General features: G+C 43.7%; 1 protein-coding gene across 5 annotated transcripts in view; it reads left to right on the forward strand.

Annotated features, from left to right (window-relative positions):
• Positions 1 to 27,503, forward strand: part of ETV6 (ETS variant transcription factor 6) — a 223,290-nt gene that overhangs the window by 151,412 nt on the left and 44,375 nt on the right. For all 5 annotated transcript variants that reach the window (XM_001501246.7, XM_023643133.2, XM_070269909.1 and 2 more), the window contains one exon: positions 21,166 to 21,330. In XM_001501246.7, coding sequence (XP_001501296.1) covers positions 21,166 to 21,330 — 165 coding nt within the window. The remainder of the gene's footprint in view (positions 1 to 21,165; positions 21,331 to 27,503) is intronic.

Here is a 27,503-nt window from a genome sequence, read left to right on the forward strand (position 1 = left end):
GGGAGGGAATCGGGTCCACACTGCACTTAACAACTTGATGACATTAAGTCACTCAAACTGTCTCCTGCTTTTCCTGTGATATTTCTCTGTAGCAAATGGAAACTTTAACCAGACACCAACTTCTTTCCATCCTTCCATTGGACTCACAGCCCACTTACAATTCAGATGTTCGAAGTGTCAAGCCAGAGATAGATAGCATGTGCCGTTACCGTGTGGACAGTGGGTGGAGGGGGCTCTACTTTCAGCCTTTAGAACCATCTGGTTTTGTGCTGTGACACTGGGGGGTGGGGGACCTGAACTTTGGAGTCAGGTAGGCTGGGCTGTAAGTCTGGTTCCACCCCCCCTTGGACTCCAGATTTTCATAGGTCATTTAACCCCTCAGCCCGTGTCTGCATTTTCTCATCTGGAAAATGAGAACAGTAATATCCACCTTCCTGAGCTGTTGTGAGGATCAAACAGATACTGTCTCCAAAGCACCAGATATATAGTAGAGCCTCATTTTCTGTTTTGCCTTTACATGCCAGAAGTTACTATTCTTTCAGTAATTATTCTCTTAGAAGCAGACGAAAGAGATCCTGTGTGCATAATACTCCTACAGTCTGCTGTGTTGTATTATGGAAGCTGAAGAAATAGGAGTTAATGACGAAATCTGTCAGAAAGGAAAATGTCTCTAAGATGCCAAGCTAGGAAAACTCAGGAAGGAGGAAGGGCCAATAAATATATCAGTTGATTAGAGGTCAAAATGTCCTATACACTGGCCTAATATTATAACTCCAAGGATTAATTTCCGCTGATGAGCTGAATGCCCACCCAACCAATAACATGCTTTTGAAGCCAGAAAGACAGCATTCATAGGGTATATTCGGTTTTAATACACAAATCATTATGACTTGTCAAAAAGTCGTCTTGCTCTTTCTGTGGCTGCAAACAGCATACCGAGGCCCTCCACCGTGCCAACTCAAGTGCGTGAACACTTACCAGGGCGGGTTCCATGCAAGGTTCCAAGTCAAACACAAACAGGCTTGCATTCGGAGCTGATTGCCTAGTGGGCAAAATGGCATAAGCACAGATAAATCGAATTTAACACAGCTTTTGGCAATTCTATATACAGCTTCAGAGTGCTGTGGAAGCAAAATGACAGGAGGAAAGACACTTTGGGAAGAAGTCTTCGTGGAAAGAGTGGCTTTAGTTCCAGGCCTTAAAGGAGGGGTGAGTTTCAACAGGCAAAGATGGAGGGAAAGTGTACTCCAGGCAGAAGCAGCATCCTGTGAGCAAAGGTGTGCTGGGGTGGCTGGACCAGGCAGATGTAGGGAGTGTCAGGTAAAAGGTCAGGGGCGGGGGGCGGGGGTAGTTGGCATGTTGAGTACCTTTTTAAAGAAAGTGATTTTATTCTGTGTGCCTTTGGTGGGGATCCTGGAAGGTTTTTAATCAAAGGAGCAACGGGATGGTTCTTAAGGCAGATTTCTCTGGGATCACTATATATTCTCACTGAATAGTTTTTGTGGTTTTGGCTTTATACCAATTCCTTATGGAGCTGGGTATCTCTGAGCCTACAGTCTGCATTTCCAGAAGAGAATGGGTCAGTTTTTGCTCTGTTCACTACGTGTCCCTCCACTGGACACTGCTCATCAAGCCTTAGGGTGTCCCTAGTCAGTGCCCTCCTATTCCCCATGGCTGTTATGGCAGTCAGGCGCCATGTTTCCTAACCTGCACGCCCGCCTCTCTTCCTTCACAGGTGTCAGTCAGCACTCATCATCCTCACACTCAGCTTATCTGCATTCATGCCCACACTTACGGCTCACCCAGTCAGTGTGAGAAGTCTGCCCTGTGCTGTATACTGGGGCCCTTTTCCCTGAGCTCTGGCCCCTTTATCCCAGCCTCCCCACTTGGTTATCCTCTCCCTTCTCTGCTCTCAGCCTCTTTCTCATTTGCCTGTAGTTCCTTCCATCTTAAAAGAAACTTGCCTGAATTCTACATCACTCTTCGCTACCACCTTATCCCTTTTTTCCTTCACAGCCAAGTTTTTGGAAGTTATCCACACATACTCCTCACTTCCTCACCTCCTGTTCATGCCTCAACCTACTAAGAGCTGGTTTCCACCCCCATTACCCTTCTGCTCTGGCTAGAATCACCAGATGCTAAATCCATTGGACATGGCGTGCTTCTCCTCATCTTGACTCTACAGCACATGATCTGTCTAACTGCTTCCCAAGACTCACTCTTTCTTGGCTTGCAAGGTACCATTCTCCCTGGTTTGTCTCCTGCTGCCCCATCCTTTAAGTTACACCTTTTTTCCTTGCTGAGGAAAATTTGCCCTGAGCTAACATCTATGCCAATCTTCCTCTGTTTTTTAGTATGTGGGCTGCCAGCACAGCATGGCCACTAACAGAGTGGTGTAGGTCCATGCCCCAGAACCAAACCCAGGCCACCAAAGCAGACCACACTGAACTTAACCACTAGGCTGTCGGGGCTGGCCCCAAGTGTATACCTTTTTTAAATGGTTTACTCCTTAAATGATTTTGCTAAATCTCATCTACTCCAGTGGCTTCAAATAATCACTAGTATGATGATGACTCCCAAATATCTGTTCCATCTAGCCTCGATCTTTCTCTCAAGTACCAGATGCACGTATACAACCACCTGCTGGGCCTCTTCACCTGCCTGTCCCACAGTCAACTCAAATTAAACAAAACTGAGTGTATTTTCCCCCCTGCAGTCCTGTGGGCTGGGATGGATGGGCACCACCGTCTAGTTGCAGGAATCAGAAGCCTGGGTTTTGTCATTGACTGCTTCCTCCACTTTGAGTTAATCTCCAAGTTCTGCCAATTCTACCTCCCTAATATCTTGAGCCGATCCTCTCGCCATTCCTTCTGCTTTAGTTCAGGCTAACAATATCTGTCATCTCCATTTCTACGACAGCCTTCTAACTGATCTCCTCGTACCAGTCCTGCCCTGTTCTAATTCATTCTCCACTCTGCAGCTGGAGTGGTCCTTTGAAAACAATATCTGATTATGTTACTCCCTTGTTTCAGATCCCTCAATGACTCCAAGTAGCCTTAGGATAAAGTCTAAACTCCTCAGTACGGCAGACAAGGCCCTTCCTAATAATAGCTGACATTTATCAAGTGCTTCGTCTGTGGCAGACACTGTTCTGAGAGCTTTACTCACGTCTCAACATACTTAATGCTCAAAACTCCTGGATGGAGGGCCTGTTACTATCCCCGTTTTATAGTTAAGGAAGCCAAGGTGCAGAAAGGAGGTCCCTTGCCCAGGATCATGTAGCTAGTAAGTTGGGGAGCCAAGATTCAAACCCAGGAAGCCTGGCTCTGGGACCAAACCCCTAGTCACTATGTTACACCACCTCTCTTTCACAGGGCATAGCTTCTGATTCATTCAAAAATATTTATTGACTACCTACAATGTGCCAGAAACGGCTTGAAGCATCAGGGATATGGCAGTCGTCAAAACAGCTCCTTCACTGCTATCTTAGATTCTTAGAACTAATTACAATACAGATCAAAATATATTTTATCAGGAGTCTACCTGTGGAGTCCTAACAAAGGCTTTTTGAAAGCATCTTCGGAGACTGGATGTCAAGATAAAATAACTTTAATGATAGTAATATTTGCTTCATTTAGATAGTTTTCCAGAGAATAAAACTGCATTTAAATTTTTTTTAAATCTGCCTATCCTTTGATCCAGTGAACACCAAAATAAATAAGTGAATAACAAAGCAGGTGGAAAGAATAAAACCAAAAATCTGTTTACATTCTAGTGAAGAAAATGAATGATAAACAAGATAAATAAAATATATAGATTAGATAGTGATAAATGCTAAGGAAAAAAATAAAGCAAGAAAGGGGATAAGGAGGAGTCAGAGAACTGAGATTTGTAGTTTATTATGGAATGTTCAGGGAAGACTTGAAGAAAGTGAGGATGTTTTGGGGAAGAGTAAGCCAACTAAAAGAACAGCAAGGGGGCTGGCCTGGTGGTGCAGCAGTTAAGTGCACACGTTCTGCTTCTCGGAGGCCTGGGGTTTGCTGGTTCGGATCCCGAGTGCGGACATGGCACCACTTGGCACGCCATGCTGTGGTAGGCATCCCACATAGAATGTAAAGGAAGATGGGCACGGATGTTAGCTCAGGGTCAGGCTTCCTCAGCAAAAAGAGGAGGATTGGCAGTAGTTAGCTCAGGGCTAATCTTCCTAAAAAAAAAAAACAGCAAGTACCAATGCCCTGAGGTAGCAATGGACCTGATATGTGTGAGCAGCAGCAAAGAGGTCAGTGTGGCTGGAGCAGAATGAGGGAGGGGGAGGATGGAAGGAGATGGGTTCAGACAGGAGTCAGATCATGTGGGGCCCCAAAGGTCATTTACTCTCAGTGAGATGGGAAGCCACTGGGGGATTTTGAGCAGAGGAGTTACATCCTGTAAATTATGAGCAGAGGAGTGACATATTTTAAATGGATCCCGCTGGCTGTATGTTGAGAATAGAATGTAGGGGAACCAGGGTAGAAGTTGGGAGACCAGTTGGGGATCAGTAACAATAATCCAGATGCGAGATGATAGTGGCTGGGACTAATGTGGTAACACCAGAGGTGACGAAAGTAGTCAGATTCTGGACACGTTTTGAAGGCAGAACCAACAGCAGTTGCTGATGGATTGGATGACCACAAGGTGTGGGGGCCGTGGCAACTGGAAGAATGGAGTTGACATTCTCTGAGATGGGAAAGACTGGGAACAGAAGATTTGGACAGATGATGGCAGGAGGGCAGTTTGAGACATATTGAATCTAAGATACCTATTATGCTTCAAAATGGAACTGCTTCATGGCTCCCTCCCCTCATTTAAACACACACTCACATCCATCTCGTGTGTTGTCCTACTGAGTCACTCAGTTTCCCAAACTGGTTTTGCTCTTTCACGTGTCCAGGCCTTTGTATCTGCCGTTCCCTCTGCCAGGAAAGCTGTCACCCCGTCCTTCAGTTCAGAAAGTCTTCCCTCGTCCTGCCCTTAGGCACTAACTTGTCAACGTCTCTTTACATTCCTTTCTTCCTGACCGGACTCTAAAATCCGCCTGTCATTCGTCTTGATGTTCCCTGTACCTAAGACAAGATGCAGTGCATAATGGAAGCCTAATCAGTTAGATGGACGGGTGAGTGCGTCCGTGGATGGAGAGATGGACAGAGGAGCAGTCAGCACAGTTAGACCAAACTGTGTTTTGATGGTAATGATGGGAATTCCCCTGGAACCGTGCCAGATGAGATGATCACCCCAGACTGAAATGAAAGAAACAGCAGATGTCAGGAAGTTTTTGTGTTAATCCTGACGTGTGCATTAGAACACTCAGGCGTGGGTCCCCCTTCCCCCTGTTCCCTCCCCACCTTCCTACGCCAGTTCTGGCTCCTGATCTTGTTAATCTCTAGCATCAGTGAACATATACCCTCTACTTTACACATCCAGGTCTGTAGGGGAAATTTTGATTATAAAGCCGGAAGAGTGTTTAACCTAATGACGTGCTGCAAGCTTGCTTTCCGTGGGCCTCTGGGTCTGCCAAAACGATCAGGCCTCATTATTTAGGAAGCCACCGCAGCCAGGCATTACTAATTTAGGCATTACTAATTCCGATGCCTATTCAGGCAAATGAGCAATGAATGTAAAGTGCTTTTGTCAGTGAATTGCAAGTGAAGAGGAGAGAGAGGGGCGAGATAAGGGAAGGTGATAGAATGTTGGAGTTGCGCTTCATTTCCAGCAAGGACAGTCATTGCTTCCTGGAAGCTGCCCTTGGCAACAGGCATGGGGAATGGGAAAGATTTATTCCCCTTTGCCAAAGCTCAATAATTCAGCTTGAGTATTTCCAATCGATAGATTTCTTGCAAAGTTTCCAAGGGCTGCATTAAAAAAGCCATTTTTGAAAATTATCATTATGCAGGAGTAGCCTCTGATGAGACTGGTGTGTCAGGGATGGGCTGGGTCTTCCAAATGGACAAACTAATGAGAAAGGAGGCTTTTAAAAGCGAGAAAGCAAATTAGAGCTGACAGCAAGACCAGTGGCACCTCAGGGCCTCTGGCGTTGTACACTTCATTGCTTCATTGGGCTCTTTCGGAGATGAGCAGCTGACCCGCTCCTCCGAGGCCTTCCGTGGGAAATCTGTGACGAACACACAGCTCCACATCTCTTTGAGCTGCAGGTTGTCAGTGATCATGGGAAAGACTCACTTGGGGAGATCTTCACGGTGATCTAGGATTACTGAGATGACCAGCCTACGGGCTGAGTCACTGAAATTTTTGCAAATTTTAAAAAGTTCTGTGGTTCTGACATCTGACAGTCTTGGCTTGTTGTGATAGGAGGTGTGGAAAGACAGTGAAAGGTTGGGTGTCTTAATTGTTGTCATTGCTGTTGTTTTAATCCCCACTAGGAATTCTTTCCATTTGGAAGTTTTACCTTGACTAAAATAGTCCCTTAGTCCTTTAAATAAGAAGCCATGTCTTCCTCCGTTGACGTCTGACGCCCACTGAGCCTCACAGCCATTTTATCACATGTCTTCCCTCTGGGTGCTGTCTCTGTGCTTCCTGCACTTTGGGCTGGAACCCCCTTTGGTGTACCAGAGACCCCTCAGATTAATGATCACACTTCTTCTCTTACTGCTACAAAGCCCAACAGTGGTTCACCAAGAGACGCAAGAAGAGGCGTGCTCCTTTTTATGAGACGCCAGAGGGATGCTGTCCTTGCAAATATGCAGTATTCCAGGACAGAGTCTGGAAAGACACCATGGGCAGCAGCATAGTTTTTAATCTCTTAGAACCCCCAGGTAAGAGCAGAGAAACTCAACAGCAAAACCAAAAGCCCATGGGCAATGACAAAACTAGGTGACAAGATATTCCCAAGATACAGTGAGGCTTTTGATGGACATTAGAACAGGAAAAGCCCCAGAGAGCCAAGAGGTATTCACTGGGAAGCATGGAGGGTCAGTCTGAGAGGAGCAGCTGAAAGTGGGGGTCCTTTTGCTGATTCCAAGAACGGTGGGTACAGATGGCCTCCGGGGAGATGTGAAGGGTCCAGAGCTCTCTAGTTGTGTGAACTCTGGAACTGACAAGCCAGGTCCTCCTTCCAGGATGACCCTAAACAGAAGCTGCTGGGACCAGAATCAAACTGAACAGGACAGGAGCCACAAAGGCTTAGGGAAAACGGTCCCGCAAAGGGAACAGAACCAGGAAATTTCAGCATTCAAGATGCCACATATTTGAAGGTTATGTGAACATAATAGAAGGGAGAGCTTTGTAAAGTTAGAGCCACGCCATGTTCTAAAAGGTCAGGAAAACTTACTTCACATGAAAACGAGCAATAAAAAAAGCAGTGAGGTCAAACCCATCCAAGGTTTTTATAAGATAAAAGAAAATAAGGAGCAGAATGGCATTCCTAAAGAAAGCATGCCAAAAAGTCACAGTTTTGGAACCATTCAAAACTGTAACCTACGTCCAAATGAGCTAAAAGACATTAAGAAAATGATATAAAACATGGAAAATAAACCCAACATAAATCAGAATTAGGAAAGTTTAGAAATGAGACAACAGGACTCAGGAAAGGATTAAAAATGAAAGAAATGAAGAGTAAACTAGTAAGAATACAAGACGAAAATATACAAAAGATAATTTTTAAGAGAAGCAGAAGGTGAAAAACTGCAACATTTTAAAAATAAAAAAGAGATAAAATTGGGGCCAGCCCTGTGGCATAGTGGTTGAGTCCACATGTTCTGCGTCAGTGGCCCAGGGTTTGCAGGTTCGCTTCCCGGGCACAGACCTGGCACCTCTTGGCAAACGTGGACAATAGAAGTCTGTGAAGAAGGAAACCAAAGCAAGCTTGTGTCTGCATAACTCCAGTCTCTGCCTCTGTCTTCACATGGCCTTCTCCTCCTGTCTCTCCTGCGTTCTTTCGTGAGGACCCTTGTCGTGAGATATAGGGCCCACCCAAATAATCCAGGATGATCTCATCTCAAGATCCTTAACTTAATGACATCTGCAAAGATCTTTGTTCAAATAAGGTCACATTCACGGGCTCCAGTGAGTAGGACATGACCTATCTTTTGGGGGCCACCATCCAACCCTCTATAGTCACTGAGCTAGTGGGTGACAGAAACAGGATTTGAATTTTATAATTAAGTAGCTCAAGGAAAATTGTAGTATTTCCAACAAATTAGCAATTCTTGCCAAGAAACAAAAGTAGCCAGCATGCTTTACAAGTAGCCGGACAATAGGAAGTCAGCCTGCAGACCCCCTGGAGACCTCACCCTGGCTCCCGCTCTGCCTGGCCTCAGGAACGCGTTTGTGCACTTTGTGAGTGGATGTTACGTGTGCCATCAGTGATGTGCTGCTCATTCCATTCCTCTTTTCTTCCGACTCTCAAGTCAAAGTTTAAAAATGGACATAGGCCTCTCTCCAGAATTCAAAACACTCACATCTGTATTATAACACACCTTTTCTAGTGCAGAACTAAAAGCACCTTTGAAGAGTGATGAGCTATAAACAGCTACAATGAGGAAAAAATGAGCACAGTCTCCTTTCTTTTTTTTTTTTTAAAGATTTTATTTTTTTTCCTTTTTCTCCCCAAAGCCCCCCGCCGTTGCATAGTTGTATATTCTTTGTTGTGGGTCCTTCTAGTTGTGGCATGTGGGACGCTGCCTCAGCGTGGTTTGATGAGCAGTGCCATGTCCGCACCCAGGATTCGAACCAACGAAACACTGGGCCGCCTGCAGCGGAGCGCGCGAACTTAACCACTCAGCCACCGGGCCAGCCCCCCAGTCTCCTTTCTTTGGGTACCTCTACGGTTCTGCCTCCGGGCTGCTCCAGACCCCCACCATCCTTACAACTGGAGGGTCCTCTCACTTGTTCCTTCTGACTCATTCATCTGACTGCCTAACAAAGCTGAAGTGTGAACAGATTTTCTTGATTTGGTGTATTCCCTTTACCAGCTTCCCCTTCCACAGAGAGATGTGCGTGCCTTTATCCAAAGGACTAAATAGTATAAAACTTCAGCCAGGATGCCAGAGCCAAAGACAAAGATATTTTGTGGCCAAGGGAGGGTCTCCTGGTACCCCTTTGGCCACTGAGCCGGCCTGGCCACCCCATCTCCCAGCATCTGGAGTGTCAAAGCAGCCCAGGGCCGGTGGTCAAGAAGATGGCAATGTTACGTCTCTGTCTCTGGTTGCATGTGTGCCACTCTGGAAGGGGGCAAAGGGTTGGTGTTGTTTTGTTTTTTAATTTTCCTGATTCCAAGTGACCATCTTAAGCCCTGAAACCAGGGGATTAGTAACCTTCACAACTCTGAAACCAGGGAATATATCTGGTGAGAAAAAAAGATTATGACTTTTTTAATGGATAAATCTACAGAAGCCATTTCCCTGTGAATACTCCGGGTGAAGAAAAAACAAGGGGATGAGGAATGGAGAGATGTCTGTGACACACACACCTACGTGCACACACACACACACAAATGCAACACAGTTATCTTTAAATAGGAGTTGCTTCTCCAAGTTTGGCTTTTTTTTTGCTTCCTGAGGCGTCCGCAATGCTGTTAAAATGATTTCATCCGCCTGTGTCACCACAGTGAGTCTGCCCCTAGTACCGCTGACTCGGCATCAGCTCAGGCATCCTCGCAAAGGAGAGTGCGTTCAGCTCTGAAAGGCGACCAACGGGGTCTTTGAAAACACTTGGATTCACTATCCAAAGAGGGAAGAGGAGAAAGAAGGGTGAGAGGGTCATGGAACTCTCCTTGAAAGAAGACATTTTCCAGAAAAGCATTGTTTGACCAGTCTGTTAGGTCAGATCTGCCTTTGGGGTCCTGTGTGCATGTTCTGAGGTCTGTGGGTTAGCATTGTAAAAGTTAAACACTTTTTTCAGTCTCCCTTTTCCTGATCCCTCTCTCATACCTGCCTCTACTCCACAGCCGCCTGTTCACCTCAGGATTCAGTGATAATAGGGACCGACCATCTCCATCCTCATAAAAGGGATTCTGCTTTTTAAAGTTTGCCAGGAGTAAAGAGAACTCAGGAGGGAAGGGACCAGGGCGCAGCTGAACCACATAAGGGGAAGCCTCTCCATGCCAGTGATCGGGCAGAGCAGCCCCCAGCCAGAATGAGAATGAGTTCTGCTCTTGTTACACTTTGCAAAGGAATGTTCTGTAGCCTGTGGCGGACACAAGAGGTGATCCTGTGTGGTTTAAAAGACCAAGAAGGGAGAGAAAGGAAATTCATTCTTCTTGATTCAGATACCCATCGTAGATCACCTGTGTTCTGTGGGTCATGCGGATCCAGCAGGATCTTCGTGCGCTCTGTACCCTATCCATTTCCACTGAGGATGAAAAACCCTTGCACCAGCTTTCCACGAGCAGTTTCAACTGCTCACTAAATCTATTTGAGGAACGTTTCAACTCTGAATATGTATTTTCCTACCTTTTCTTTCTTCTTAAAATTAGGCTACTTTGTGTACATAATATCAGTAAATTTGAAAATAAAATGTATCTTTCTGCCCCGCAATATGAGAAATTCTGCCTTTAATTGCCTCTTTTCTTTAGAAATTTGTCTTTCAATACTCTCTCTTTGCGCAGCCCAGTTGCCCCGCTGTTCGTGAATTAACATAATTTGCTAGTAAAGTGATTAAACTTCACTAGGATGAATAAAGGCTTACAATATGTTAGCAACGATTTCTGAAATACTTGAGGAAGGGCCACTCGATATTTAAGGTCAGTTGTGTACATTTCATAAGGAAATGGCACCCAGAGTCGCCTTTCATCATTTCATCCTCCCTTCCTTTGGAGTAAGAGGCGGGTACCCTTCCTGCATCTCTCTTCTCTCTTTCTTCCCAAAATATCAGGAGAGAGGTGTGTGTGTTTCTCATCTCAAACCTATTTTGGTTTTTGCATTATATCGCTAGTATATATTGTCAGACCCATTTGCATACACAAGACTAAAAAATTCTAAACTGATTCTCCAGGAGTCCATAAATAAACTTGGGCTACTCCATAAACTTTGAAATTGCAAGCAAATATGGCAGGTGTGCACATGCCTATGCATTTCAAAAGAAGGCCACTATCTCTCACCGCATTCTCAAATGCAAATATCTCAAAGGGATCCGTTACCTCCAAAACTTAGGGAGTACCTCTCTGGTGCGTCCCCATCTGCGTTATCACTACACCGTCCCCATCATCTCTCTTTTTGAATATAACTTTAGTTAAAATGTTGATATTTTGTTCATCCTGAATTTTTTATATTTATTTTGCTTTTTTAAATAATGCATTAAACTGTTATTATTTTTCACAATTACTGGGTTTTTTGGCACTACCTTAAATTTTGCATCTGAGATGAGTGCCTTGCGTGCCTCCCCGTAGTCGTGGACCTGAGTGGGCTCCTAATCCCGCCTGCTTTCCTCCGGCCTCTCACCTGCTCCAGGCCTTTCTCTCTCTCCTCCTGGGCCACATTCCCCATCTGCACACCGGTGATGCCAGCCCTCCCCTTAAAGCCCTTGGCTAGGCTCGGAGCTCCTGCCAGAGGCTTCACACAGCTTCAGGAACCCTTGCTCCAGCTTCTGAGGCTCCAGTGAGCTGCAGAAAGTATTTTAGTCTCCTTGAGACATGTGACAAAGTACAGCTAACCTGCTATCCCGTCTCTGTCCTACGCACCCCCTAAAACTGCACTGAGCACTTCTTGTGGACCAGGCACAGTGCAAAGTCTTTATATGGATTATCTCATTTCATACTTAAATTTGCCAAAAGAGTTTGGTACTCTTCTTGGCCCCATTTTACTGCTGGGCAAACTGAGGTTCAGAGATGTAATATACCCATGGCCACTGAACAAGTGGGTGGCAGGACCAGTATTGAACTCAGGATTATCTGATTCCCAAACCCAAGTTTTTATCTAAAATATTACATGCCTCTTGCCACGTTGGGCTTGTGGCCCAAAAACAGAAATGGGAAGGAATATTATAAGTCATGTTTGTGAGAGTGAGTGGCAGGCCTCAGGCCAGTTTTGCTGTCAACAGGTTTGCTGATAAAAACCCCTTTGTGAATAAAACTGAGTGAAAGCCAGAAAAATCCACAAAATGAAGTTTATAAGAAAAAAATTATTCGAGGAAATTGAATATGACTTTGGGTCTAAACATAAACATATAGGATTCTTGCTCCTGGGTTTTGGCTGAAAGACCTGAGTCTACCTTCCAACCTTTGCTTGGAAGCTGTGTGCTGAGATGCAGGGTAACCTTGAGGACAAAAATAGGAAATGTTTTGGAACTTCCAATTCCCTAGTGACAGAATTTGTGTGCTGAAAGCAGTTTTGATCAAATAGCACAGCCAAGGTTAGAGGCAGACCCCCAGGAACGAGAACGCCAGAGTTTGTCAGAGTTTATCCAAGACCAGAGTGGGAGCGTGGAGGACACGGGTCCAGCCCATGGGGAAGGGGAAGGGAAAGGAGTCAGAAAAGTCCCCTGGAAGGTGCTCTGAGAAGCAGCTGGAAGGGCTCTGAGGATAGTTTGTTTTATTTTGGAGGGTCTGTTTATTCTAAAGTAAACCTTGCCCGCTGCACCCCCTTTGCAGAGATCCGAAGGGGCTCTTTGGGCCCTGCTCAGGGTTCTGGATCTACGGCTAAACCAGACCTGCCATGAGAAGTTGAGTTTCTGGTTTATTATTCCTAGTTCCTGTGTATTTTAGAGTGCAAGGGGCTTTTGTAGCTATTATTCCCTTTGCAGAGGAAGTTCACTGGACTGATACAGAGGACCTGGAGCTGGAGTTTTGCTCCTAGGCCCATTGTGACTTTGGGAAAGTCCCTCAACCTGTCTGAGCTTCAGTTTCTTCTGCAAATATAGTTGTGCCAGCCTTAGCTCCCTCACAGAATAGTTGCTGGGATGACATGGATGTGGAAGCACCTAGTCATGTAAAGAACTGCGTAGATCTGAAGTGTGCTACGTGATGAGAATGGTGGTGGGTGGGAGAGCAGTGGCAGTCACAGCCTGCAGAGCTGGCCCACAGATGGATTACCTAGTGTTGGGGATCTTTGGCCCCAATATGACATTACTAGGGGCCCATTGTGTGCCAAGTATGATGTGAGAATCACTGAGCAATCCCCTTCAGCTACATGCGTGAACATTTTAACATTTAGCACATGCAGTTAATAGTTGGCAATTTTGTCTGCTGGAAGGTAGAAGAAACAATAAGGGGCACTGCCAACTTCCACTCAAGTCTGACAGATAAGGAGCAATTGGTTGGCAAATAGAAATGATGGGAACTTTGATGAGAATGAAAACATCATCTTACAGCTGGGGAAGGGAAATGAAAGGTATGATCCGATGTGTTTTCTTGACTTGAAGAAGGCATGTTTTAAAAATTTAGAGAAAAAGTACCTATGGTCCCATGATCTGAAATGCTGAAACACGAGTCAAGAGAGTTAGGGTGCTCTTGAAAATAACATTCTGACACATCAACAACTGCACCTGGCACTTATTGGGATGAGAAGGGAGAAAGACAACGAAAGAATTTGATGAGGCTGTAGTGGGGGCATTCTCTGATGAGCTCAATTTTTAAATAGGTTTGTTTTAAACATAAAAGTAACACATGCTTAATGTAGAGAATTGAGAAATAAAAAATCAAAAGACGGCAGTAAACATCACCTGTAATTCCATTGAGCGACAGTTGCCGTTAATATTTTTATGTTTCACTATATTTTTCTGTGCATTGTTTGAGATTATATATGTACGCATGCTATTTTAAAAGATGTGTAGAGTGGATGAAAGAAAAACTTACTGAAAAGAAAAATATGAAAGAGAGCTTTTTAGATCTAGAATGTTAAAACTAAGTGAGTTGACAACTATGGAAGGTGCTTAAGCAAACTGTGTTGGGGGATTAAGAATAAGTCTGGTATCAGCATGCAGATTGGAATAATGGAGCGACATTAACAAATGGCAAGGAAAAACCAAAACTTCAGCTTCTCTCTTCCTTCCCTCTCTTCCATCAAAGAGGATGATCGTCAGACTGAAACAGGTAGCGCAGACATTGACATAAGGGAATTGAAGCCCAAGATGGGTGACTTGATTGTAAAAGCGAATCTAAGTTGTTCCAAATAAATTCAAGGCTCTTGGCCCAGACAAATGACATCTCAGAATAGAGGAACTTACAAGGGTGAAACATAGGCCACTGGCAGTGATCCCTAAGGGTTCTGGGAAATGGAAGAGGGACTAAAAGAAAGAATCTGAGCCAATGTTTACCTGATATTCAGAATAGAACAGGAAAAAAGAGTGTACAGACTAAAAACGACTAAGCTGGTACAACTTACAGATGAAATTCAGGACAGATTTTCAAACATACATGTTATAAGGTCTTAGAGAAAAGTGATCCCTTAGGAGCCAAGCAGTGCTCCTTCTCCTCGTCTTCACACTCTTCAATAAGGTGCTTGTAAATTTTGTAGTCAGTATGTTTCTGGATATCAGGAAAGCATTTCATTTGAACTTCAGATGGTGCCTTTATGGCCAAATTTGGAAAATGTAGTCCCAATACCAGAGTATTTAGATGGATTGATAATTGAACACTTGTACCTAGAGGGAGCCAATAACTTGATCAGTATCCATCTGAAAGGAAGTGGCCGGTGTGTCACCAGAGTGCTCCCATCTCAGCCCTCAGCTAATCAGCACTTTGTCAGAACGTGTTGAGGTGACAGATGCTTATCAAAGTTGCAGATGATATGAAACTACAAAGTATAGATGATACTAGAAATAGATCCAAATCTGAAGAGACTGCAGCAGGCTGGAAGGATCGTGAAAAATCAAGATGAAATCTGATGTTGATTAGCATACATTCTTACAGCTGGTTTCGAAACACCAGCTATATATGTTCAGGGTAGGGTGACTGTAAAAACATTAATGGTAGTAATAGTAGAAAAACAATAGCTAACATTTATTAAGTGCTTGCTCTGTGACAGATACTGTCTGTCCTGTGTGTTTATATCATCATCATTTGTATAATCTTACTCTATACTAGCTCGATGTCATCTGCCAATTTGGTAGACATGTCATTTGTGATTCAGTGGTACTTACTTCACAGGTTGAAAGCTGTCCTCCATTTTCCAGATTGGGCAAGTGAGACACAGAGAGGTTAAATAACTTGTCCGAGGTCACACAGCTGGGAAATGGAGTTTCCATGCCGGTGCTCAGTGCCAGCATACATAACCACTGTGAAAGTTCACACACTCGCTGGAACTTTTCTCTCTCTCTCTTTTAAATCATGAATTTAATTTGATGTCCTGCCAAAATACCAAATAAACTTAGACAGGGAGGCAGGAAGTTAATAAATACAGACTTTGACCTAGACCAGCTGGGTTCAACTGTTGGCTCTTTCGTTGGGTGTGAGACTTTGGCCAAGTCACTGAACTTCCCTGTCTCTTGCTTTCTCCTCTGTAAATAGGGAGGGAGAATGTTTCTGCTGTACGGGATTGCTGCGGGAGTCAGATGAGTTCTGCACAGAGAGCAGTTAGAATAGTGCCTGGCACGCAGTCAGCAGCTTTGCTTGTTATTATTTGCTTGTGTTTGCTGTTATTATTAGGAATAATAATTTACGTGAGAAGCAGTATGATGGGGTGTTCGGAGTTGGGACTGTGGGCCCAGACCACCTGGGTCTCAATCCAGGCGCCACCATTTCCGTTGGTGTGTGCTGCAGTTTTCTCATCTGTAAATAAGAGTAATCGTCACTCTAGTGCAGAGTCAGTGTAAGTGCTCAGGAATCGGTAGCTCTCATTATCAACAGAAGTGTGTTGTCCAGAGAAAGAAAGCTTCTTGTTCTGCCTCTGGCACCGTGTTTAGGGATGGGAGCTGAGTGGGACCTCCCTCCGGAGGAAGCAGGCGGGTCAGTGAGAGTCTAAACACTGCAGTACGGAACTTATGTTTGGACCAGTTAAGGACGTTTAGTCTGAAGGCAAGATGACTAAGCGAGGAAGGGATAACTGTCCTCACGTACATCAAGGTTACGGAATTGTGCTGGGTCATTGAGTCAAGTTGTGAGACGACATGAGATATTGGGAAGAGTCAGGGATCCTGGGGCAGCAATTAACTTTTCCTGGTTTCGGTTTCCTAACGAGTAAGATGGAGGGGCGTTGGGGGGGTTGGACTCGATCGGCTCCGTGGTGTCTTCTGTCTTTCACATTTTGTGATTCTATCCTCTAAGCCATAGAATCTTAGCAAATTCCTGTTTAAACAGAAAGTTTGGGACAAAGGGTGTTTTTGTTGAAAGTATTCTATAGCAAAAGAGCTCAAACTGAGTATTGTTCAAACCCTTAGAATCATCTAATGACTCTGAGCCCCCTCTTTCCTCTTCTGTTAAACTGAAATGAGAATACAACTGATTTCGCAGGGTTTTCATGAGAATTGCATGAGGTGATACGTGTGAAAGCACTTTGCCATAACCGGGTTACAACTTTTCCAAGAATTAGAATATAATAAAACACTCTTAAGCGCTAAACTCTTATTTAAAGTAATTTAATCTGTTTTCTGTGATTCAGAAGATCCTTCAGGAAGTTACAAAATCTCAGGGTCATCACTGTGAGCATGGAGTAGTTCTGTAGAAAAAAGATCCTGGTTGCTTGTGTTCTTTGGTTTTTAGGATTCAAATTAAATGGGAGCGTATTGACTGTATTAAACCCAGAAGGGAATAGAGATCACAGACTGTAAGCCCCTCATTGTACATATGAAGTCACTGAGCCAAAGAGAAACTGAGTGGCCTGCCCAGAATCACACGTTAATTAATGGCAGATCTGGGAGTAAAATCCTGGCTCCTGACTGCCAGCATGCTTTTCATTGTTAATTTAAACATAACTCAGAAAGTCTGAAATGGAGCTAAGAATATACTGATGAATGTGGCTGCTCCTTTGAACATGGAATCGAAGAAATATTAGAAGGAAGTTTAAGGGCCTGGGTGTGTTGTTGAAGGGTACGGCAGCTGGACCTGGATTTGACCTGCTTCGGGAAAAAAGTGCGGTGAAATTTTTAGTCATTTTCTTTTCCTCTTTTTTTTTTTTTTTTTTGTGGTGAGGAAAATTGGCCCTGAGCTAACATCTGTTGCCAATCTTACTCTTTTTGCTTGAGGAAGATAGTCCCTGAGCTAACATCTATGCTAGTCTTCCTTTATTTGGTATGTGGGACACCACCACGGCATGGCTTGATGGGCTGTATTAGGTCTGCATGTGGGATTTGAACCTATGAACCCCTGGCCACTGAAGCAGAGGGCACAAACTTAACCACTGTGCCACCAGGCCAGCCCCTTTAGTCATTTTCTTAATCATAGCAGTTCATTTCTTCTGTACAAAATTCTTCTGAAATATGCTCTGAAATTAATTGACATTAAAAATGCGAGTCTTAGTATGGCTCTCACAGGCTTGTTTTGTGTACAGGGAGTAGCAAAACATGGGTGCAGAATAATGGTCTCTGTCCTTTTTCTTTTTACTAATGATCGTTAACATCTCTATTCTTCACCTCTGTTGAGTTAAAGTTGCAAGAGGTAACTGTGACACCAGGTAGATGCTGTATGTTCCTCCCTTGTCTTGCCCATGTGGCTTCTGTTACTTTAGCAGCTGTGAGCTCTGAAGTCTCAAGACCAGTGTTATGAGCAGTGAGCGTCTATGAGCAAGTAGCCGTTGAAGGCAGCACTTTATTCCTGGATGCGTTAAAAGCAGAGTGCCACCTACACCCCTCCTCTTCCCATTTATACATCTATTTCTAGATCTACAGGGATCTACAGATTTTTTGCTCTATTTTTAGTCTGTTGATAACTTGAGAAAGCCTCCAAGGATCAAAGTCTTGGATGGGGAGGATTCAGTTCACTCAGTCTTCTCTGAAGCCCTAAAAGATGTGGAAAATCAATCTCAATTCTGAGTCACAGTATGACGGATAAGAGCACAGACTCTGAAGCCAGACTGCCTGGGTTCGGATCTCAGCTCCTCTTGTTACAGCGGGCCGTTGACCTTGGGCAAATGCCTTAAATGCACCATGCCATAATCTGAAACCCTTTCTCATAGGGTCGTTGTGAGCATGCAGTTAAATGAACTAATGTGTATAAAGTGCTTAGAATAGTGCTGGATGATAGAGGTGCTTAATAAATGACTATTAAGTAAATTAAATGGTCCTGATAAGACCCGAGTTGCCTGTGTCCAAGGCTGTATTCAGTTTAGATGCTGTAACACTCTGGCCATAGGGCCCTTTGGTTTGAAGAAAGGGGACTTCTTTTTCCTTAGTTAGAATTGGTTACACCACAACCTTTTTATTCTATTGAATTAAAAAGGAAACAGCCCTGAGACTTGACTTTGAACACCAAAGTTCATCAAGCCTCTTTCCAGCTCAGTGAATGTGTCCACCTTCTCTCTTTATGCTAACGGGAGAGCAGTGACTGATGAATTTAGTGAGTGGCCTCAGACAGGGAGCTTGCTCTGCCAGGGTCACGTTTATGAAACTTCTGAGATTGCCGTGGTATTCCCTGGACTGACTGCAATTCACTGGGTCCCTTTTGCACACAAGCCCAGAGCATTCACCTCGGTTCCTGGCGAGGGGGTTTCCGCCTGGTGGCTGTGCTTGCTTCAGGGGCTGGCCTGTGGGAGAGATTAATGGGAAGTGAAAAGAGAAACTGTCGTTCTTAACCAGCAGGGCTGTTTGGAGTGTGGGACTCTTCTTGTATTTAGGGAAAAGATTACTCATGAGTATTTTCTTCCATAGAATATAAAGAACCTCAAATTACTACTTGCGTCCCCCACCCCCTTCTCACCCGCCTCCCTCCGTTTCAGTGAATCCTCTGCAGAAACTTCAGCATTTTACTCTCGTTTCCCCTCCCGAGCGGGATTCAGTTCTGTATTTGCTGTGGCACTTGCACTTCCAATAAGCTGCCTCATAGTTTTTCCTGTTTCTGACTGAGCATCTTCTGCTCTGTGGCCCTCTCACCACCAGGTGCTTTCCTAGACCAAGCTTGACTGGAACCTCACATTTGTCCCCTAACGACTGACTGTACTCATACTCCTCCTGTGAAGGAGAGGAGGGGAAAAGTCCCTAATAACAATCACCATGCTGTTCCTGTTCAAAGGTCACACTGTTGACAATAGGAAGTAAGCTTTAAGGGTTTTACCAGTTCAAAAGTAGAGATTTTGCTGAGCCATCCTCACGCCCACTCCCACCTCCCTGTGATGCCAGAAGTGCGTTTTCAAAGTCATTGAAAAGAGTTAGGACACCTCCTGTATCCAAGGACCATTTTTAATAGGCCTTGCTTCTTGGCCTAGTAAGAGTCAAAAACAAAACCTTGAATTTTTTAGGGGCCATGTTTTATTCTAAAGATCATAGAGCAGTAACATACTACATTATTATTTTATAATGCTACCTTTTTCCATATACAAAAATCATAAAACTTAAAAACCAAGAAAAAAAACCCTCTTAAATGCCCGTCTTTAATTATTCCAGTGCCCGTAGGTAGTTCTTTATTAGCGCCCTACATGATGGACTGGTTTCCAAGGGTCTTCCACAGAGTTCAAGGAAGCCAGCTACCATTATTTAAAACTAGGCTTTGCAAAGGAGCCACCTGGAAGAGAGAGCCACCTGGAAGAGACAGAGGTCCTGGACCTTCTCCACAGGATCGGAACCATTCTTTTCCCCAGTCCACCAAGGAGGAGGAGCAACCCACCCAAGGAGACCAGACGTTCTTTGTCATAGCTGATTCAAGGATGAAAGGAGATTCTTTTCAGGGTCAAATTGAAGGACACTTTGATAACATACTCATGGAGTCTTGTTAGCAAGTTTAAGTAACGAAGTAGAGAGACTGAAGTTCCTCTTAGCCCACACTGATTCCATTGTATTTGAACTATTAATTCTCACAATACGATTTTAGAGAGTAGAGCTCTGTTGAGTATCTGGCTTCTAAGACCCCAGAGAGCTTTGCTCATATGCATTGTATCTCTTATATTTACCATATTGGAAATTAAAGCTGAGAATTTAAAGAATATTTGTTAACTTGCTGAAAAATAATAAGCCAAGCGTATGTTAGCATAATTATATATTTATGAGTATATTTTCCAAAACAGAAAAAAAAAAATCAGAAGAATGGCTCTGTGCTACCTTTTTGCTAGTCTCTTTCCTGTCTAGCTTCATTGAAGATGGCTGGATTCTCATATCTGTTGTAGTATCACATGTTGTATAGCCTCTAGAAAATTCCACTGTATGTTCATAGAAGAATGAGAGTGGAAAAGGGCAGATAACCTTTTAATGTTGTTATGGAAGGAGTTTTAACTTCATAGACATCTTGAAAAGGTCGTGGGAACCCTAAGGGGTCCACAGATCACACTTTGAGAACCGCTGTTCTAAACCACTTGGAATGATGTAGCAAAGATTTCCCACAACTGCAAAATAAAATAAAAATATAGACTTTCAGTCAGGCTTCCAGACAGAGACGCAGCCTGATCCACCCTCTCAGCCTCAGCCCTCCCTTTGACCCACTTCTGTACCACTCAGAGTCCAAGTACCACCCCTACCTGGAAGTTCTACCGTGAGCAAGTAGAATAAAAAGGCAAAAGACCTTTTATCCTTACCTTGCCCTCTCCTTCCCAGAGGCTCGCCTCATCGTTTCCCAGAGGCTGACTGAATAGCTCTTCCTGGAAGAAGTTTCAGGGAACACTTCATTATTTGGCAGCTCTGGAAGGTCAAGCCCAGCTCTGGAGCATTGTCACTTCAAAAGGACGTTGGGCTACAGTCAGATCAGCTCTGATCCTAAGGTCTCCTCCAAAGCACGTTGACATCGTCGTGACTCAACCCCCTTAGATGCTTCGGGCCACCCCAGAGCTGCTCTTCCAGGACAGACCTGGTATCAAGACAGCTCCTGGCTGGGCAAGAAGGGGCAGGGCTCTGAGACTACAGTCCCTTAAAGACATGAAAAAGGATTTTTCTTTTTTTTTTTTCATTTTGCCTCCAAATAAAAAGTTCATTTGATAGCACACTTTGGCGCTTATAATCTTGAGTTTTAACTCAAGTTTCAGAGTTGAATGTAAGGGCTGTTCAGACCTGGAGACTCAATTTCGTTAACTGTTCAGAAGTCTTTTCCCCTTATTCCTACTGTCTAACTGACGAGACCTTTCTCTCTCTCTCTTTCTTTCTGCCTTGCTCTCTCTCCAACAGGCTTGCAGCCAATTTACTGGAGCAGGGATGACGTAGCCCAGTGGCTCAAGTGGGCTGAAAATGAGTTTTCTTTAAGGCCAATTGACAGCAACACATTTGAAATGAATGGCAAAGCTCTTCTGCTGCTGACCAAAGAGGACTTTCGCTATCGATCTCCTCATTCAGGTGAGAGTCTGGACTCGCGACACTGCTCCGCTTAGACAATCTGGGAGCCAGGGTTGGTCTTTGCTACCACTCATTCTGCAAAAGAAATCTCCGTGGTAGGCCACCATGAGCCCAAGGACAATGACCTAGCTCAGTAGAGGAAAGATCCTGGGGCCAGCCCCGTGGCCGAGTGGTTAAGCTCGCGCACTCCGCTGCGGCGGCCCAGGGATTCGCTGGTTCAGATCCCAGGCACGGACATGGCACCGCTTGTCAGGCCATGTTGAGGCAGCGTCCCACATGCCACAACTAGAATGACCTGCAACTAAGATATACAACTATCTACCAGGGGGGATTTGGGGAGATAAAGCAGAGAAAAAAAGAAAAAAGCTTGGCCACAGTTGTTAGCTCAGGTGCCAATCTTTGAAAAAAAAAAAAAAGAAAGAAAGAAAGATCCTGCTGGTATAAGCCAGTTTGGGGGGAGAAGAGGAAGAATTTCCAGATCAAGGGGAAACTTTTAAGGTTAGAAGAAGGTACCCAGTTAGGACCTACAGACACTGGAACTTAAGGAATCTAGTTGTGTCACCAAATAAAGAAGAAAATGCATTCTGGTCCTTTCACTCTACCTTGCTCCTGATTCTGAAGACTTTTAAAAGAGATACTTGAGATGAGTGTAGCCTGTGAACTGCTCGGTTAAAAACAAAGACAGGAGACGGATGGCCTGGTGGCATAGTGGTTAAGTTCGTGTGCTCCACTTTGGCGGCCCAGGGTTCACAGGTTCAGATCTGGGCAGGGACCTAACACCATTCATCAAGCCATGCTGTGGCAGCGTCTGACATAAAGTAGAGGAAGATTGGCACAGATGTTAGCTCAGGACCAATCTTCCTCACAAAAAAAAAAAGTAGAAGAAAAGAAAAACAAAGACAGGAGAGGAAGGTCAGTGAGCACTACTGAGGAAGATGGCGTGGTTAGGAGAGTAGAAAGGAGGGAACAGGAGATAAAGACTGGGAAAAGCATAGATCCTAGTGGCCAAGGCAAGTTTAGAAATGAATTCAAAGGGGTTTAGGGGATTTCCTTTGGAAGTAGTGAATGTTTTGAAGTAATGCATCGTGTAGCTTAGACAAATCCTGAAAAACACAAGTGGGGTTCCCTCAGGCTCATCTAACCAGGAAGATTTGTCAAAATAAGGGCTCCTAAGACCACGTGGGAAGATTTAATTCAGGAATGAGCCTTGGTACCTGCAAAGCATACCGCTGACGTAGATAAGATTTCAAATATACTTTCCAATTTCACTCCTTAAACTTTGTGAATATTTAGAAGATAGCCATTTGGGAACTCCATATGTCAAAGGGGAATTTTGGTCTCGGGTTTGTGCCTCTCGAGAGGCTAGTTATTCAAGTACCAGTGGGCCCTCCTTCTATCATGTCTCATTGCGGCCCCCGACTTTGATGTAATTTGTCTGGTGGAGACCCTGTTTTTCTTGACAAAGGGCAAAGATCCTGCAAAAGGTGTTGGCATAGTCCCCAACTACATTCAACCCTTATTTACTCCTGGAGGCCTGCCAGAAGTTAATAAACTAACCGTCAGGAGGAAACGTCCCCCATCACAGGAGATGAGATAAGGATATAGAAGAGGACCTCCTCTGCTTTTCCCAATTGCAGCAGACAGTTTATATGAGGAAATGATAAAGGGGAAGTTTCCCCCAGAAGTGTAGATGTTATTGAAACTTGAAAGCTTATATCTCTGAAAAACAGATTATTTTTAAGGTTTTATAAGGGATACAAACATATCTGAAACATTTTGTCTCAAATCATTGATTCTTTCTGTAGTTGTAGAATAAGAAAACAGTAAAACAATCGGATATATAAATACAACTAACCTAAAAGGAACCTAAATAGTTCCTTTTAATTTAATGCAAAAATACTTCCCTTTTCTGTTCCAGTGGAAACTCAAAGATATTATACTCAAAGAGGCAAAGTTACCTATCTGGAGGAAAAGAACGCTAACTTGTTAGTGTTCCAGAGAAACCATTCATGTGAGACAAAGAGAGGAAAGCAGAGTGATATGTTTTGACTTGATTTAACTTAGACCTTGGGCAAGCTTTCCTCACTGAGTCTTTGCAATTCTCCCCTCATCATAGATTGGGTGCTCCTTTTTGTTGCGGGTTTATTTTTCTCTCCACTGACCTCTCAACTTTACTTATGAAACTAGATTCTTTCTGCTAAAAGCTGAAATTAAGGATATGCAAAAGCCTGTCTATAGCTCCTTGCCACTTTGTCAAGTCTTCGCCAGGCTGGGCCGTGTGGAAGACCACACGGGATCCTGCTGTCCAGTTAGAGAGACAGGATTGCATTGAACCTAAAGGCAGAAGGAAGCTGGAGAAGGGAGAGAGCAGAGTAGGAGGGGCCTCATGAAAGAAGGAATGGAATATGAAGGAGGGGTGGAATTGAGTAGGTAGAGGGAAGGAGGAGAACATTCTGGTAATTGGAGCAGCATTAGCCTAGTATATTTGGGTGACAGTGAGAGAGCCCACGTGATGAATGGAAGAGGTAGGAGGCAGGAAGGCCAGCTAAGGCTGATGCACTAGTCCAGACATGAGATGCTGTAGACGACAGTTAGGTGGGGGCAGTAGAAATTCGTTCCATGATTATTCCCTGAGCAACAGCATGCCAGAGGTACAGAAGTATGGGCTAAGGGAGTTGAAGGATAGGAGAGGCAGTCTCTAGCTGGATTGTTAAACGAAGCTCAGGGGTCTGCTAATGGAGTCAGACTTTGAAAGCTTTGAAAACAAGCAAGAGGGAGGTAAGGAAAGATATAAGGAGGTATAGGCAAGTTGATATGGAGGAGGAGTTCAAAGATAAGGCTACACAACCTAGGTCTTCCCTTTGCAACACTATTTGTCATCATTCATCAGACCTCCTGCACTTGTCTAATTGCCTCTTCATATTTCAAGTTCTGCTCCTTTCTCCAGGAAAGCCTTCATCGACTCCCATTCCTACTTCCCTGATTCTGCCCCGCCTTCCTTTCCTCCACCTCTCCCTGCCTAAGTTTGGGTTAGGTGCTGTTCCTCTTGTATCCCAGAGCATTTCCTAATTGTGTCATGGCCCCTCACACACACACACACACACACATATGCAGGCACGCACTATGTTATATGTGATTGTTTTCTATTCCACATCCCTCTCCTAGAGTAGACGGTTCAGTTTGAGCAGGGGTTGTGTCCTGTTCTGCTCTGTCTCCAGCATCTAGCACAGTGCGTGGCATCCAATTAGCACTCAATAAATACTGATTGAATTATGACCCAACTTCTTAATCTGGGTTTGGATTTTATTTTACAGGTAATGGGAAACCACTGAAAAGTTTTGATCAGGAGAATGATATGATTGGAGCTTTCCTTTTGGAACAGACATTTCCCATCAGTGCATAGGGTGGATTCATTGGGTCACTAAAAGCAAGAAAGCTAGTTAGAATGCTATTGCTACAGTTCTGATGGGAGACACTGAAGTCCAGAACTGGATCACTGAGATCAAAATAATAGTACTACAGGCATAGAGTGGTTAGTTAAAATAGGGAGCTGATTTGGAAGTAATGGGAAGAGTTCATTTTGGTCAAGCAATGCCAGGACATCCAAGAAAACATGTCCTCCTCTGCAGTTGGACATTTGAGGCAAGAGCCAGGCCAGAGCTGGGAATAATAGATGTGAGCATCATCCCAATTACGTTGAGCTGGGAATAAAGATCAATTTATACTGTAGGTAATTTAATTAAGGCATCAACCAGAAAGCCATGGACGGACTATCAAGGTGATACTGCCCATAGGGGCTACAAGAAAACATCACAAAACAAAGGAGTATTGTCAGAGGGTTTGGAAGACAGAACTAAGAAGGAGTTGAGAAGACCCTTCTCACAAAGTGGGTCTCTTTGAGAGTAGTGCAGGCATGATGGACCTGCTCGACTTCTCCTTAGGTAGAGACAAGATATACATAGAAGATCTTTTTTATCTCTCAAATGTAGCATTTGCCACCGCTGCTTCTGACCTGCGCTTTCTACTTAGCATTTGGTGTGGTAGATATCCTGCAGCCAGGTCCTACACACGGCTCTTCCACAGATCTCATCACTTCATTTGCCCTTATTTTCCTGTCCATAAAATGGGACTTTCACCATCTGACTCCTAAGCTCCCTTCAACTCTTAAGAGTTGAGCCCAACTTCAACCGCTGAGACAGTGTTAGCTTCTGGTAAACAGTACAACCTCCTACCCCACAGGCGGGAAATAAATACTTTGATCTCCTCAACCTGTATACCTTGTAAAACTTAACTTCACCAATTTTTTTCCTATCTTTCCTTGAATCTTTTTTGCTTTCCAGGAGGAATGAGCTGCAGCGTCTCACCAGTCATGGGGCTGATGGTATATAACAGAAGTATCTGGTTGCCCCGTCACTATAAATGGGTGTTTGTAATGTCCTCCTGGCCTCACCCGGAGTTATGTTCTCTGTATATGGAAATGGCATTCCTTAACACAACTCATCTCGAACGTAGAGAGGAGAGAACGGGACTCGATAAATTATAATTACCTGAAATATTACGTACCTTAGGTCCAAATACGGCAGCCTCTGAATTCCACATTCTTCAACCAATTTAACAAACTACCCTTATCCCCTTCCAGGACAAGGGTCCTCCATTTTCAACCTCTAGAAGCAGGGAACATTCAGAATGTGCTTTAAATAACTATATCATCTCCAAACAGAAGATTTTAAGGTTGAAGATAAATGGGATATTTTCTTTACAATATTCTTCCAGTCTGAGCATACAACAGGATGACAAATTTATAGCATTTGCAAAGCTAAAGAATAAGTATAAAGGAATCTCAATTTTAGAAAACCTCACCCAAACAGGATAATTTTACCTAGTCCTTGAGCACTAGATAGTTACCACATTAAATGGTCTGGGATGATTTAAATTCAAAGGAGTATTTGATTTCTTGACCACTTTCAGACCCTGAGAAAACACATCAATAAGAAGGAATAGACAAGTTAGCATTGATATTAACCCTTATTTAGGGTTATCCATTGCAAGACATGCAGGTGGAATGGATTTTTGTAACCATTATCTATATGAACAAAAAAACCACAGCTTATTATCAACTTAATTCATGTTGGACTTTCTATCAAGGCTGAAAAAAAGAAAAGGAAAATAAACATTTTTAAAGTTCCCTCGATTCAGCAATTTGGTATTGGGGACTTACTAAGTACATCAGTCTTTTAGTATAACAGAGTGTGATGTTACAAATTATTTCTTCCCTTTCCACCCCACCGGAACCTCTGTCTTTGGAAATATGGTTTGCTTGTGCCCTTCAAATGTAGTAAAAATCCCTTTCAAGAGTAAGCTGAAAATACTGGTACGTGTCTATGTATAGTTCCTTGCACCAACTTGCCTGTTAATTTCTACTAAGCAATGTTAGATGGTTTGCTGGATTGAATGGCTGTGTCAACTGGCTGTTTTAGAATCGAGTTGTAGAGTCTGAGGGTATGGATCACAGAGGGGGACTGCAGCCCTGAAGTGTGGGAGTTGCAGTAGACATGACCCTAACTGAAGACTCCCAGAGTTGGCACTTTCTTCTCTTACTGTGTCTTTGAGCAAAACAAACAGACAAAAATGTGTATCACACATCAGAGGAATGCTTAATACGTCAATTACAGGACAGTCACTTAATTCCCCAGCACTTCACTTGTCCCATTTGTGAAATGATGGTGACAGCTGATCCCTCTGCCATGCAGAGGGATATTATAGTGTGTAAAACATGCACCACATCCTTTGATAAAGTGCATACTCATTTCACAATATTTTTGTTTTCTCAGGAGCTTATTCTTTTATCTTACCTTATATTCTGTACCCAGCTAAAGGCAATTGTCTTACTATATCTCATTTCTAACTGATTTATTCTTGTTTTAAATAGAATATTCAAATTTTCACACAACCTGCTCCCTTTTTCTTGCGATCTCTGTGTCTAAGACATAGATATCAAGCTAAATTTCAAATATTTGTTCCTAAGTAAAAGACTAGTTTATTTTTATGGTCACAGAAGGCACTTCATATTAAATAAAAGGTTTGTAATTCAATCAGTCTACAAAAATGGATTGAATGGTATACTTGGAAAGTCAGATGGAGCGGAGTTAGAAAGCCAGGAAGTGCCATGACAA

The sequence above is a fragment of the Equus caballus genome, chromosome 6, assembly GCF_041296265.1.
Source record: "Equus caballus isolate H_3958 breed thoroughbred chromosome 6, TB-T2T, whole genome shotgun sequence".
In the NCBI taxonomy this organism is placed as follows: Eukaryota; Metazoa; Chordata; class Mammalia; order Perissodactyla; family Equidae; genus Equus; species Equus caballus.